The 16,013-nt window shown below is 52.9% G+C and overlaps 1 protein-coding gene across 1 annotated transcript; it reads left to right on the plus strand.

Moving 5' to 3' along the window:
• Positions 1-8,032: 8,032 nt before the first annotated feature.
• CDRT15L2 (CMT1A duplicated region transcript 15 like 2) lies at positions 8,033-15,504 on the plus strand. Its single transcript, XM_046011856.1, has 5 exons — positions 8,033-8,047; positions 11,662-11,813; positions 12,252-12,441; positions 12,706-13,030; positions 15,390-15,504. Exons 2-5 carry the CDS (start codon positions 11,679-11,681, stop codon positions 15,502-15,504), a joined length of 765 nt encoding a protein of 254 aa, XP_045867812.1. The 5' UTR covers positions 8,033-8,047; positions 11,662-11,678.
• The last annotated feature ends 509 nt before the right edge of the window (positions 15,505-16,013 follow it).

A 16,013-nucleotide genomic window follows, 5' to 3' on the forward strand; every position in this document is an offset into this window, starting at 1 on the left:
AGAGAGGCAGGCAGAGAGAAAGGAAGGAAAGCAGGCTCCCCGCCGAGCAGAGAGCCTGACTTGGGGCTCGATCCCAGGACCCTGGGACCATGACCTGAGCCGAAAGCAGAGGCTTTAACCCACTGAGCCACCCAGGCGCCCCATCAATTCTTATACTTTTTGTTTCTCTTGCCTTATAACACTGGGTAGATTCTCCAATACACTGTTGAATAGAGTAGCATTGTTTGAAGATTTTAATATACCTTTCTCAATATCTGGTAGAAAAAGCAGACAAAATATTGGTAACAAATGTGACCTAACTGACATATATGGAACATTACACAGTAAGTACAGAATACATTCTTTTCAAGTGGTCCTCAAAGATTTAACCAAAAGATATGTTGGGTCATTAGTCAAGTCTACATATTTTTATTTTTTTTTAAGATTTTATTTATTTACTTGACAGACAGAGATCACAAGCAGGCAGAGAGGCAGGCAGAGAGAGAGAGGAAGGGAAGCAGGCTCCTGCTGAGCAGAGAGCCCAATGGGGGGCTTGATCCCAGGACCCTAAGACCCTGACCTGAGCTGAAGGCAGAGGCTTAACCCACTGAGCTACCCAGGCGCCCCAAGTCTACATATTTTAAAAGACTGAAGTTAACTGGATTATTTTCTTAGGCCACAGGGGAATTGAGGCATAGTCATAATGAAAAGAAAACCAGGAAGTCACTCAGTGTTTAAAAATTAAATGCAACTTTGCTGCATATCCTAAGGGTCAGAGAGGGAATCACCAGGGAAATTCTCAACCTTTCCTAGATCAAGGCTCACAGACAGTGGCATTCTATCTGTGAAGAGCACTATAATGAGTTAGACAGGAATTGAGCCTTATGTCAGAGTTCTCCCTGCCCAGCCACACCTGGCAGCCTTGGCCCATGGTCCTCCCCAGCTGCCCTTTCTGGTGGCCCTGACCTAAGGGGGACAGCATGGCCATATGGAAATGGGAAGCTCCACACCCCTAGTGATGTCTGTGCTACTGTCTCGTCCTCACCAGTCCAACAGCATGCTTTCTGAGTGAAATATGACACAATAACAGCTTCTTGACCTTCCTTAAGGTTTGAAAATCATCTCGTGAGTCATCTCTTAGAAATATGGGTTGAACATGTGTTCTTTCTTCCGGAAAAGAAATAGACCCCAATAGTAATCATGGCTTCCTGATCACCTGCTCTTGAGAGCCATCACACCAGCTCTTTGTGAAATTCTCCATCTTAACTATGATGTAGATACTATTAGGCACATTTTCTGGATGGTGAGACAGGGGCTCAGAGACGATTCGAGTCATAGAGGATTTTAGTGTCAGAAACCCAAGTGGGATCCCCAGACTGACTCCAAATGCCTTGTCCTTCCATACACAGTACTATTTCCCTCCTATCTCAGGTCCTCCTGATCTGGAAACATCTCAAGTCTCAGGATTTTCTTGGTGTGTGGCCAACTGGAGCAGATTGAGCTGGACTTTAACCTCTGCCCATCATGATTAAGACAGTTATCTCTGTGCAAGACCTCTGAATAAGATACTCAAAGATCCCCAGGAATTGAGACATTCTAATATTTTTCTGATATTAGAGTTACTGAAAGAACTTTTTTAAAAAAATTGATTTAGGCTCTGGTATGTTCAGAGTGTGGTGTAAGACAGGTCTGAAATAGTATTTAAAAACACTGCTCAGTCTCTTCTACAAAGTGAGCCAATGCTTATAAACATTGCTAAACTATTCCTTTACTCACAATTACTTACTTCCCAACCATTGCAGTGTTTATGTGGTAGGACTGTGACTTACATTAGTCAAAATCTGCAAGGAAAGCACTTAGTGCATCCAGGGGTCACTTCATGTTTAAATTAGTGTCCCGACAATGAGCTACTTTATTTCATTCTGTCGTCCAAGGGAATGGTGTCATAAACCTGCCCCAATGTTCCTTCCCTGGAGCACTCCCTTCTCTGTGAAGATTGTGTCTCCCAGGCAGCTGTCTGGACTTGGGTTTAAATAAAACTCTCTTCCTTTCTCTCTAAAATATTTTTAAAAGTTTCATTCAGGGGCGCCTGGGTGGCTCAGTGGATTAAGCCGCTGCCTTCGGCTCGGGTCATGATCTCAGGGTCCTGGGATCGAGCCCCGCATGGGGCTCCCTGCTCTGCGGGGAGCCTGCTTCCTCCTCTCTCTCTGCCTACTTGTGATCTCTCTCTCTGTCAAATAAATAAATAAAATCGTTAAAAAAAAAAAGGTTCGTTCATTTAGTGCCAACAGTAACAGTATGTTTTTTTGTAAGTGAAAAGTAGATGTTCCTGGTTCACAACTCCCAACAGCATGGAAGGGTAGCAGTTCATCCTGGAACTTCCCTCCGGAACTAAGCCTATATTTGTATTTTCCAGCACAACTGGGCTCATCCTAGAAGGATGCTTTGAAGGTCTGAGAAGCACTGTCCACTCCATGGGTAAGATCAGAAGGGGAAGCTCTTCCCACTTAACAGCATTACTTTTTGGGTCTTAAAATTGCCTTGGGAATGTGGGAAACCATTGCATTTCCTAAAGCCCAAGCCTGGGAGGGTCTGAGAGCAGCTGACCTTGCTGGGAGCCAAGAACAGCTCTGCAGGCAGGGCTGGTGCAGAAAGGGAAGGGACAGGGCTCTGAGGGTGGTCTGCAGCTAGAGAGATTCATGGAAGGGGCCCGGTGTGTGTGTGTGGTGGGGGGGTGGTTCCTGCCCACAACCCCACACATGCCTGTGCAACCAAGCCAGGTGTTGGAGCGAGGCGGCACCTCTGGGACCACCTGCACTCATAGGGTGTGGGACATGAAGGCAGGTTGCCCGGTACAGGCAGGCGCTGCATCCAGTGGGCTCAGGGTACCACCCTCCCTGACCAGTCACCGTGTGGGGAGGACCCAGAGCTGCCCCGCGATGCAGAGGTGAGGCAGGGAAGGGGCACTCTGAGAGACCCTGGTTGGAGGTCCTGGGTAGGTGAGTATGCTCTGGGCACTGGGGTGGGGGTTCTGGGGGTAGGGTGTGGGCCCAGGTGGGAGGCTATGGTCTTAGAAGGCCCCATGGAATGTGCTAAACCCAGGAACTCAGATGAATTCTCTTTTTCCCTTGAACAAGTCTCTTTTGCCTGATGTCCGTCAACTGGTCATATCCCCCAGACCCTTGAACTCCAGGGCGCCCACTCACTTGAGCTTCTGTGGGATGGGTTGCAGACATTTCAGGGTTTCCTGTGTTCCTCGGGAAGAGTGCAAATAAGGACTGCATACAGCCCCTAAGACAGTGGGGTACCCCCTTGTCCCCTGGCACAGACAGTGCAGGTAATGGACCTTGAGCAGAACCTCGAGTTCAGCAGGGTGTCCCCTGTTCGCCCAGGCACAGGTGTGGCATTAACAAGCCCCAGAGAAGTCTTCCCACTTCATTCAGCACTGTGCTTCATGTCCCCCATGGATGGTGGTTCCAGGATGTCGGGGTTGTATGGGATGATACAGCTTCCTGCTCCCCCAAGCACAGATGTAGCAGTAAGAAGTCCCAGAGCTACCCCCTGCGACTGGTGGTATTGGGCTGTCAGGATCCTGCAGGAGGGTGCTCCGGGTGGGGCCTGGAAGCTGGAGTAAACCAGACACCCCTCAAGTTGCATGAAGAACAGATGAGTTGTTTTGGAAGAGTAATTTTGGGGCACCTGGTGGCTGTCAGTTAAGCATCTACCTACCAGGATCCTGGGATCCTGCCCCACTGAGCAGGGAGCCTGCTTCACCCTCTTACACTCCCCCTGCTTGTGTTCCCTCTCTAGCTGTCTCTCTCTTTGTAACAAATAAACATAGGAAGGAAGAGTAACTTCACTTCTCCAGAAAGGATGGTGCCATTGGTCAACTTTAGAATGAAGCTAATTACTACTGAAGAAACAAGCACGTGTCTCCCCTTCTAGAAACTGGAGCAGGCCTTGGGTCAGAGATGACTTCTTATCTCCACCTGACAACACTTCCCCACTCTGGCTCCATAAGACCCAAAGTTTTGAAATCAGCATCTGAGTCAGTCATGCGGCTTGTCACAGGACGTCAGCGTTCAGAGAAAGCAGCAGGTACACTGGGGGAAACGTCACATCCATGTCAGGATGGGAGGTAAAACTTCTCTTTAACCCCAAACCTCCTGGGCTTTTCCCTTGTCTCTAGTGCAGCCACAAAGTCAAACTGAAGCAGCTGTCAGCAATCTAGACTGGGCGCCAGAGTTCCTGAGTTTCCCTGCAGGGAGAACGTGGCAGGGGGTCCCATTTTCTCTGTTCATTTCTGGCTTACGAAGGTGTTTGGAATATCTCTTTCCTAGGCAGTCGCTTTGATTAGAAAAGGAAGATGAGATTTCCTCTGCGTGTTTTTAACATGTAATTTGTTCCTTCATCTAATGGTATTTATTTCATTGGGCCAAGGTTGTGGGAGAGTGGCCGGCATCTAGAGTTAGGTAGCTGTCTGAGGTCAGAAGGAGACTTGGATGATGCCTTGTCATTTGTGTGATGTTTCCTAACTGATTAGTCTTTTCATCATAAGAGTTACAATTAAGGACGAATAATACAAAATTATTCAGAGCAGACTTTTATCATTGAAAAGTTAAACTTGACTTTCTAGTTTCACTAAATGGATCATCTATATATTCAGCTATGCCGTATTTTCTCTGTAGTTTCATTTCTGGTGGAGCCAGCAAGGGAGTCTTTGGGAATTCTCTTGGATAGAGGCATGCTGGTGGCTTCAAGGGGCTTGGCATGAGGAGCCCTGGGGTGAGTTCTGGAACTGCTTGCCGGATGCTGGGTGAGTCAGGTTATCGCACAGAGTTTCTGTTTCCTCCTTATGAAATTGCTGGCAGGTATTATCTATGGAAAGACTTTTTACACAGAAACTGTTCTGCCTAATGAAGGGCAACTAAAAATGAGGTGATTTGGGCTGTATAATTCTGTAAAAAATAGTTTTAAAACCCCCTGTCGTAGGATATGGTACTTTAGTGCACAAGGAGTCCTCCGACAGCTGCAGGGAAAGATTCAGATCTCAGAGCATGTTCATGTTCCATTGATACGTGACTTACAGTTTGCCCAGGGAGGAAGGTAAGTGCAGAGAACCACGACAGAAGAGGAAAGGAGGTGTTAACCATTCAGGGAGCCTCCTGCCTTTCTCATGAAAGCCTTGAGCCAGTGTAATTTTGGAAGGGGGGGATCCTGGAGCTTTGCGGCAGACAGGGGAGCTCCAGGGCTGGGTGGAGCTGACAGGGGTCCCGGAGGAGAGCGGAGTGCATTCTGTAGGAGGCTGTGGGCAGGGCCGGCTCCCGGGGTGGCTGAGTATCCCCCATGTGACAGTTGTGACAGGTCAGGGCGGGGAGCAGGTTCCTGGCTGAGCACAGGTGAGGCACAGGTGGAGAGCTGGCGGAACACCTGCTTCTGTGCCACCAGCCTCCCCCAACACACACAACCTCGTCGTCTGTCCCTGTCACTCCAGTTCAGACCTCTCTGCATTGCCAGGCCGAGACGCTGGTTTGGGCTTCATTCTTTGCATGTGGGTGACATTTCAAAAGTTGGATGGTAGAAATGACGAGTCATCAGAACATCTGTTCCTCTGTTATTTCCTGCTCTTCTTTCAATCACTGACTGAATCAGACCTCCCAGTGGAATGGGGCATTCTGTGTTTTTCTTTCCTGTTTTAATTAAACAATGGGAAAGCAGTCTTCTGAAATAGTCCACGAATCCTTTGTGGGGGTCCATGTTTTTCTCTTCTGTGAACCACTTCCTGATATTGGAAATTATTTTTGAAAGTCACAGCCTCAGAGCTGTAACAGGGTGCAGTGCCCTTTGTGAGGAATGTAAGTTGTTGAGGGAACAGGAAGCGGCTCTCTGTGCTCCCAGCGGATATCTAGCCTTCTCCGTGGGGTCTGCTCACCCGGTGGCCCATCCTGGGCTCTGAGACATGACCCGGTGAATGATTTGTGACTGGAACTGGGGATTTATGAAGAAAACAGAATGAACCCAGAAAGGTGCCTGTATCCTCTGCACTCAGACAACTCCACCAAGCAATGGAACTCATCCGCCGTGAGGCATGTCAGGATCCCTGGGGGTGTGGGCTTTGCTTCATGGGAAGAGGTTGCATCTTCATCCTTATCTGACCCAGAGCCATGTTGTGTGGTTATGGAGACCCAGACTTTTACGTGACCATGTCATTATTCTTGTGATGTTAAGAAAGCAATCCAGACACTGACTTTGGGGTACAAATATCAAATGGAAAAACACAAGGTCAAATATATATATGAGGGCTGAACTTGTGGTATCTCTCATTAGTACGGGTAATGCAGGGCTGCCTGTGTGAGAAAGAATAAGGCATTTTTTTAAATCTTTTTTTTAATAAACATATAATGTATTATTAGCCCCAGGGGTACAGGTCTGTGAATCACCAGGTTTACACACTTCACAGCATTCACCATAGCACATACCTTCCCCAGTGTCCATAACCCAGCCACCTTATCCCTACTCCCCTACCCCCGGCCAACCTCAGTTTGTTTTGTGAGATTGAGTCTCTTATGGTTTGTCTCCCTCCCAATCGCATCTTGTTTCATTTACTCTTTTCCTCCCCCTCAAGCCCCCATGTTGCATCTCCACTTCCTCCTATCAGGGAGATCATATGATAGTTGTCTTTCTCCGAATGACTTATTTCACTAAGCATGATACGCTCTAGTTCCATCCACATCGTCGAAAATGGCAAGATTTCATTTCTTTTGATGGCTGCATAGTATTCCATTGTGTATATATACCGCTTCTTCTTTATCCATTCATCTGCTGATGGACATCTAGGCTTTTTCCATAGTTCGGCTATTGTAGACATTGCTGCTATAAACATTCGGGTGCATTTGCCCCTCCGGATCACATTTGTATCCTTAGGGTAAATAACCAGTAACACTACCGGACATTATAATGAAAATGTTTAAAATGGCAAAATCAATGTTGGGATTCCTTATGATTTTTTTTTAAAGTACACTCTGTATGATTCCATCTTTATAAAGATTTTATTAATTTATTTTAGAGTGACAGTGTGGCACGAGACTGGTGGGAGAGGCGGGGGGGGGAAGAATTGTGAGCTCACACTGCACTGAACACAGACCCTACATGGGGCTCAATCCCACACCATGAGACCACATCCTGAGACAAAATCAAGATTCAGCGGCTTTACCAACTGAGCCACCCCCTATCTCCTTGGGCATTAGTATTGGTGCATTCCCTGCGATCTCCACCACCACTGTGGACAGTGGCGAACACTCCTGAAAATACATCTGTGAAAAATCATGCCAGAGTTTCCTGGGGTGAGTCTGAGTATGAGCATTGCTAGGTGGTGGGTGCACCTGCGGCCTGGGATGGGTGCTGCTCACCCAGTTACGGCTGCCCATCACCGTTCTCTCCAGGGGACCCCCATGTCCTCAGGCACCTGAGGACCAACTGGCCTAGGAATTCACCTTCTCTAGCAGAGGACAGATGGGACTTTGGCCAGGAATATGAACCCTAATCCTGGGAAAGGAGAGCTCTCCTGGGACTTCTGGCCCAGCCAGGCAGCCATGGCCACCATGTATGTGACAGAGCCAGAGCAGCTGGGCCTTGGAGAGAACCAGTGCCTTAAGCCAGCCTTGTGTAGGGCATGTGGGAACAGCAGCCCCTGCTTCTGGGGGAGCAGTGATGTGTGCAGGAGGGAGGCTGGGGTTGAGCCTTCTAGGACACACCACAGTCCCTCTCATGGGCCTGAAACCAGCATGAACAGAGCTCTGAGGACAGAGACTCCAGGAGGATTCCCATCCAGGGAAAGGGGGCCTGCTGGAGGGCATTGAAGCCACCAGTCCCGCCAGACACAGCCCATTTGCCCAGGATCACCTTTGGTGCTTCCTTAGCATGTTGTCCGTGTTCATGTAGGGACAGCGATTGGCCCACTCAGTGCTGGTGCACTTCCAGAGATGGATTAGACCCTTCCAGGGCCTGCTCATTGGTCAGAGGACCCCCCCTGCCCGGAGACACAGAGGATGTCCCTCTTCCTCCAGAGGTAGGGAATGCAGCCATCATCCTGGGGCAAGACCAGGCGTGCATCTTTCTAAGCCCCCTCATTCAGTGGGCATTGCTGTCCCTGAGAAAGGCACCCTCAGCCCCAGAGTCGGGAGCCATGAGGGGCTGTCTCCCACTCTGGCCCAGGATCATGACCTGAAACGATCCTGTCTTTGGGAGGATCTCCTTCACAGCCAGGGAGAGGACTGGCCCCTCTCCCATCTCCAGGTCCAGGAAGCCCAGGACACTGCAAGAGCTCTTCATTCGAGGAGGAGTCAGGGAGATTGTGTCTAGTCTGCCCAGCGGTGAAAGAACCAAACCCCCATGCTTAGATTCCAACAGAAACAGAAGTTCAATGTACTGTTTGGGGGCAGCCACCTCCCCTCTTACGTGGCCTTGGGGGACCCCAGGAAAGTCTTCCTTGTTCTGGTGCCCTCAGAGGGAGGAGCTGGCCCCATGTCCCGGTGTCCACACCCTGTCCACTGCTGAGGAAGAGCCACACACTGGGACCTGGTGCCAGGAGTGTAGTCTCCCAGGGGCCTGGCAGCTGCATGGAAGGGCTGCATGGCTTTTGGGGCACGGGTGCTCACAGGTGACACGGCTCACCATCCCCCACTGCACTCTGCAGTCCAGGCTCTGTGCCCAGCTTAGGTCAACCATCAGCACTCCACATGCTCTTGCCATGATAGCGATCATTCAGCATCACCGCATTGCACAGAGCTGGAGAACAAGGCCCAGAGAGGGGAGGCAGATGGTTCCAGTCACAGGGCTGCTCAGCAGAGGTCGCTGGAAGGCCAGTGCTTTGGAGCCCCCATTAACCCAGACAGGTACTCCCTGAGCCCACAGTGAGCCCTCCCCTGCCTCTCCAGCCACACACTGGCCCCTGAGCTTGGCCCTGACAGTGTTGCTGGCCGACTAGGGGAGGGAGTGCTGCTGGTGGGACAGGCTATAGCTATAGGATAGAGAGACATGTATGAGATAGCAAGAGCCACACTCTGGTCTCCCTCCCGGAGCCTACCGTGGAGCTAGCATCTGGATGCTCTAGGGGCCAGCACACAACAGAGTCTGCGGGACCTGGGAGCCATAGCCCCAAGGGACAGTCCACCCTGTCCTCTCCCAGCTCCTGTCCCGCATCAGCTTTCCTCACTGTGGGGCTCCAGGACCCAAAACCAGGCCCCACAGGGCTGGCTTGGCTCTAGCTTGTAATGAGTGAGCAGCCTCCTGGAGCACCTGGATTTCCTGGGGCTGCAGGGAGGACTGGATGCTGACAGGCCTGCACTTAGCTGGACCCTGGGAGTGAGTCTGCATTCCCAGACCCTGGATGGGAGATATTCAGTGACTTTTGTATACCCAAATGTCTTGTACCCTGACCTTGTACATGGAGCCTTTCTGCCCAGGATGAGCATGGTTCCGGGGCTCAGCGGACTTTGGGGCCATAGACCACTTGGTGGTGCTAAGGAAACACGAGGGACTGGTCAGGTGCAGACCATGTCTGCTGCAGGGCTGGCTCATGGTACAGGTGCTGTGTGCAGGGCCTCTGTGCACACCTGGCCCTCTCGGGAGGGAGGCCTATGTGCCTGGTGCACCTGTCCTCCACCTACTCCTGGAGGAGTGGCCAAGTTCAAGCATTTCCATGTCCAGCCCTCAGGGACAGTCGGGAACCTGGGGTCAAGAGATTCAGGGACTGGCCCAGGACAAATGAGGGGTACAGAGTACAAGAAGCGGGGCTCCTCTCCAGTCATAGGCCAGCCCCAACCCCCCCATGAGGTTCGCATTGGGGGTGAGAGCCCTTCAGATCCTTGAGGATAGCTACCCACCCTGTCCCACGTGGGGACATGAACTTGAGCACACCAGCCAGGTGGAGGCATGTACACCTGCATGTACACACACACACAGACACACACACACCACTCAGAAGGCCCAGCTGGGGATCAGATGGGGAAACATCCTGGGAGTGAGGTGGGTGACAAGGAGGCAAGGAAAAAGAGGTCAGAGATAGCTGAGCCATGGGACAGGGGCCTCAGGACCCCTGGCAAGAACCCAGATCCATAGCATGGGGAGGGGTGACAGGCCAGGTTGATGGTCAGAAGGTTCCCCAAGGAGCCCAGGGGGTTTGCCAGGGCACTGGGAGAAGACAGGGTCTGGGTTCTGGTGTCCATCACCATCCTGGGCCACTGGAAATAGGAAGAGATCACCCCCCCACCATGCCAAAGTCCAGACGGGGCTACAGCACAAAGGGCCTCATTTACTCTTTGTCAATTGGACTGCAGAGATGGCATGTCCCTAGGGTCCTGCAGGCTTGTGGAAAAGTCTGTTGGCCTTGGATCTCCATCCCCGACCCACTGTGCTCCCAGTCCTGGGAAAATGCTTTGTACTCCCTCGAGGTCCTTCTGAGCACAGGACAGCCTGGGGACTTGGCCACCTGATGACCTGGATTTGCAGAATGTGGCAGAGCACTGAACCGCTGGTCTGGGGACCAAGCCCAGGAACCACCGCCCACCGTTGCAGCCTCAGGGTCCCCATTTGGAAGAGGTTCCAGAGTCAGTGCTCTGGTCAGGGTGAGGAGGCCTCAGGAAGGAACGAAGCACCATGACAGGAGAGGGTAACGAGGAGAAGGGAGGCTTCTGAGGTTTCTCACATCACCCCAGAACCCCCAGTTCCTGCTCCTGGGAGAGACACAGAGACACACAGAGAAGACAGAGACAAGAGAATGAACACAAGAGAGGGAACTAGGAGAAGTCATAGACTTTCTTCATTAGGTTGGAAACAACACCCCATCATTTTGCCCTATTCTAGTCCTTAGAGCGCCATCACACAGGCCATCCCCCTGGAGGGCAGAGAATTCCACAGGGATGTGTGACCAGGATTCGGGAATGCCAAGAACCACTGTGGGAATGCCCAGCACATGGGTACAGATGAGGCCCGGGTCCTGGGCCTAAAGCTAATGAGAGTCTCTCCCTGGAAGTCTGTGTCATGAGAAGACAAGGTCAGAATAGGTTCACTAAAACCTTCCCACAGGGGCTGGGAGACAGGCAGAAGGAGGGTGGCTTTGCCTGGACCCCAGAGAAGATCCAGGCCATTCTGATCTGTGTTCTATGTCCTGCCCAGCCCCCCACTCATCCTAGCATTGCCGCGTGTGCGTACCAGCCTCCTGTGAGAGTAGGTACAGAGCATAACTGTAGGTCGTACCCCTGATGGCGTCCCTAGCAGTAGAAGCTGGAAGCCCCCACTGTGCAGGTGGGGAGACTGGGGAGGCCCTGAGAGGCACAGGGTCTGTCCAGGTTCAAAGCCCTGGGCATGAGCAGGAACCCAGTCTGAACCCAGCTCTGTGTCCTCACAGTGGGGACACCGACTGCACCCAGGCCTCACAGAGGCTGTGGGTGGGCTGTATGGGTGTCACAGTAGGGACAAGACATGGAGTAGAGGGTGGGCATTGAGCACGTGGGGGAGGGGGACCCTCGGGAGGGTCTTGTGTGAGGAGGAAGTGGTTGGTAAGCAGGCCCCAGGCAGTGGTGACCTCACTTCCCTGCTAATAAAGCCCAACAGAATTTGGAACCCAGGTAACCAGGCACCCACATTCTGAGACAGCCCCCTGCCCAGCTCATTTCGTTGCAGATCTTTGATCAAGCAACATGTTCTGGTGCTGCGTCCCTATACCCAGAGGCTGCAAGCTGAAGAAAGCATGCCCTGCACACATTTTCCCACACTGGGGATGTTGTCTCCGGGCTGCCCGACGTCTCTGGCCATTTGGCCAAAAGAAGAGAAAGGTAACACCATGAGGCCCGGAGCCAGCCCCCAGCCCCACACGCTCTGATTCAACCTGTGCGGCCCTAGGTCCCCTCCCCATGCTTGCGTGTGTGTGTGTGTGTGTGTGTGTGTGTGTGTGTGTGTAAAGAAGGCTCATGTGAGGTGCGCCCACCCCATTCAAGAACAGGCTGACAAGGGGTCAGATGCCTGGGGGGTAGTTCATGTTCACACCCCACCTCAAGGCTGGCCAGGTGGGATGTGGGTGTGGGAGGCTGCTAGCTTTCCCCCAGGGTTTATCCCGTGTCCTGCAGGTATGGGTCCCTGTCTCCTGTGTGGGGTTGTGCACGCACCAGTCTGTGTCTGATCTGGGAGCAGCAGGGGGAGTGGGCAGGAAGACAGTGAGGATGGCTGGGCAGGGCTCTCATGGTCTGGGCTGGCTACTGGTGCCTGTCTTGCAGAACACCAGTGATGATGAAATAGGAAAGAGGCTGGCGGACACCCACTCCATCTCCCTGACCAAGAGAGTGACCGTACCAGGCTCTGCAGGAGCAGGGACTGGGGAGTCCGTGGGAAGGCCTCTGACACTGCCCACGTGTCTACGCCACCCTGTAGTCCAGGAGCCGGAGCCCATGGAGGCCGAGCCTGAGGGTGAGAAGGCCGGGGCTGGGTGCATGCGGGTGTCTGCGGGTGGGTCGGTGCCGGGTCCCAAGGACAGGAGACTCCAGGGGCTGGTGGGAGGCCAGGAGCCAGGACTGGGCTCAGAGCACGCAGCGGGTGGACTGCAGTCAGGGAGATGTCCCGGTGAGGGTTCCTCCCTGGCTGTGGCTTCTCTGGGAGGCCCTGGGCTGAGCTCTGTCTCTGCAAAGGCACGTGGAGAGGCAGGCACATGGCTGAGCTTTTCTCCTGTCATAGCTGCTCCACTGGAGGAGCCAGAGCTGGCCCCAACTGCATCCGCAGCTCCAGAGGCGGGGATGGTGCCTGCAGGGCCTTCAGCAGGAGACCGGGAGCCAGCAGGTGACCGGCCACCTGCCCATAGAGAGGCTGACTCTGTCCAGGAGGAGCTGACGTCTGCCCCTGCCCCAGGGCAGTCTGACCCTTTCCCAATCCCTGCCTCTATTCCTCCATCTGCAGGGCTCCTAGAGCCCCCTCCGGAGCCCACAGCCGTGCTCCTAGAACAGTTACCCTTTGTTCTATCCCCCGACCCTGGCGACTTACAGGAATGCTTCGTCCCCAACGTGTACATTCTCCCTTTCTGCTACATAATGATTGTTATTTTATCTTTCCGTGTTCTATATACTATTTATCATTTGTTTTAAATAAAATTACTTGTTTTCAATTAAACGCGTCATGAGTTTAAGTACATTCCCAACGCTCTCCCACCACACCATAGAACATCGCTGCAGGATATCTCCTTCCCCAAAGGGCACCCTGAAACCAAAGCCCTCCCTGCCCCTTTCTCCTCCAACCCAGATGCTCGCAACCCCTGAGCTGCTTTCTCTCTCTGTTCCTTTCCCTGTTCTGGATGTTTCTGTACGTGGAATCACACAACAGGTGCCTTTGTGTCTACCCACTGATTTTGAAAGGGAACTCATTTTTCTTCTGTGTTTATTTAACATAGAGTTTCCTTTATTTGATATTGACATGCCCGATGGATTACAGATGAGATGTAATCACAGAGGCAACTTTAGGATTTATGGGCACAGTCTCGGGGTGAGACCCCTGTTCAGCTGGGACACCACAGCCTGCCCCAGACAGGACAGCTGGCTCCTCTGTGGCCTACACAGAAACCAGGGAAATGCAGAAAACTGGAAGCACACGACAGAGGGCAAACACATCGCTCACAACCCAAGACCAGAAAAGCATTTCACCTGATTCTAGTCAAAACCGGGCTCCAAGTCACGTGGTTCCAGAGACAGAGACCAAAGGCATGCAAGTCCAGGGGGGAGAATAGGCACGTGGGGAGTATGTGTCAGATTCGGGAGCTCCCGGGAAAGGACACTGGCAAAGGAAACCCTATGGAGGCAGCGCCAGTCACCCTCAGAACAGCAGGAGTCCGGTCCGGGGACTGACAGCCCTGGGGAGAATGTGAAGAACCGGAGGTCCGATGCAAGTCCCTTGGAAAAAGGGTGACAAGCCCTTCTGTCTGGGGAACAGTGAGCAGCACCCATCCCAGGCAGCAGGTGCACCCCTCACCTAGCCGTGCTAGCCTGGGACTCACCCCCAGAAACCTGGCGTGGTTTTTCACAGATGTATCATCAGGAGTGTCCAGTGGTGGGCAAGAGAGCAGGGAATGGAACAGCGCTAATGCCTAAGGAGATGGATGGGATCCTCGGTCCCAGTCCTTATGGCAGAATGTCCTGTAGCTACTGTCCCAGTGTCGTCGGGGCCACAAGATCTAGAAAGCCCCTCCTGAGACCCCCTCCTGCCACCCTGCTTCTGGGATCATTCAGAATTGTTGAGGATGTAGAATGGGTCCAGGGTTACAGAGAGCAGAGGAGAAGGAAGCTCAGCACTGAGAGGACAGAGGGACGTGCCCCGTGCCACCATCCAGGGCCCGGGCTGTGATGCCCTTGGACCTCACCCTAAATAATGGCTCCTGATGTATACAACTGGCTTCGTGGTTTCACTCCTTCCCTCCCTACCTCATTTATTCACTCTCCCGTTCACCATGTCCCCATCCTTCCCTTCCACCCCTCTTCCCTTCCCCATTGCATCACCCACCCTGCCCCTCTTCCCTCCTTCTTCTTCCTCCCTCTCATCTTCCCTCCCTCCCTCTGATACTCCTCCCTCTTTCTCCTCTCTCCCTCTCAACCCTCCTCCTTCCCACCCTACCATTCTCCTTCTCTCCACTGTCTCCCTTACTCCCTCCCTGCCTCCCTTCCATCTCTGCCTCCCTCCTTCCCCCGCCTTTCTCGTTTCCCCCCCTCCCACTCCCATGCCCTCCTGTATTCAGCAAGGATCTGGGGTTCCTACTCTGTACTGAGCCCTGGGGCTTCATCACTGAGCACCCCCAACCCACGTGGTCATGTCCACTGTGGGAGGTGACCAGTGGACAGTCCTCAGGGCTAGCAGTGGTGATGAGTACCTGGAATCTGCTCCTGAAAACAGAGGCCCCTTGCACAAAGAAAACAATGGAGAGACCCATGCTTAGCACTTCCTCAGGAAAATCTAGTCCTGAAAAGTGATGAAAAGTAAATACATCTTAGACTTCATGCAGCGTGAGTGCTAATGGCCCCATGCTCCCTGACTCCTACAAGCAACAAATCATCCAGCGTTGACTGGGGGTGTATGACACAACTTTTCTGACCAAATGACAGTGTTTCAGCCAACATCTCCAGGGCCTCCGAGTGTTCCCAGGGTCTCTGCGAGCCTCTGATCCTTCCACTGACCTCCTTGGGAAGATCTGTCCGGTCATCTTCCTTGTCTCCTGCCTTTCCTGTGACCCTTCGGTGGTCTCCCCTCCCCCCACCAGGGCATCCTCGCCAGGATTTCCTGTGCCCCTTGGCTGGGTGCCCACATTGCACATGGCTCCATGAGCCCCATGCTTTGTGCAGGCTGTGTGCTCCCTCTGGGGTCACTTGGCAATTCCCTTGCAGTGACCTGCACATCCTGCACTGGGTCCTCCCTAACGAGTCTGTGAGGCCAGCCTGTGCCCATGTCACGGCCATGGAAGCACGAGTCCATAAGGTCCAGACGACATGTTCCCAGTAGCTTGTGGAGCCTGGGCCAGGAGTGGTCTCTGAGCAGGGGAGGAGTGGGGCCCAGGAAGCCTGAGGGGGAACATGCCATAGTGAGCCCACAGGAGAAGAGTGAGCACCGGGGAGCCTGGCACTCAGGCCTGCTGGGAGACCACGTCCCACACACATGGGATCTGACCCCAGGGCTGGATGTCATTGGGGTATCCACCCTCCCAGGCTGCAGGCTGGCAGTGACTGTTAGGGGAGGAGGTACCCCTGATGCAGGAGAGACCCCTCAGGCAGAGAGGAGGGGTACGCACTCCCCCAGAAGTAGGTGCCCTGGGGCAGGTTGAGGGGGCATCAGCCGACAGCAGTGTCTGCAGCTGGGGTCTCCACACAGTCCCCTCCTCAGGCTCAGCACAAGCTTTCTGGATGGCCTGTGTCACCAAACACAGAATCTGGCCCACAACCTCCCCTCAAGCCCTGACTCCAAATCCTCCAAATACTCGGCTCAAGTGCAAGAAGCGGCCAATAGTTTAGTTC

The sequence above is a fragment of the Meles meles genome, chromosome 7 (genome assembly GCF_922984935.1).
Source record: "Meles meles chromosome 7, mMelMel3.1 paternal haplotype, whole genome shotgun sequence".
NCBI classification, from domain to species: Eukaryota; Metazoa; Chordata; class Mammalia; order Carnivora; family Mustelidae; genus Meles; species Meles meles.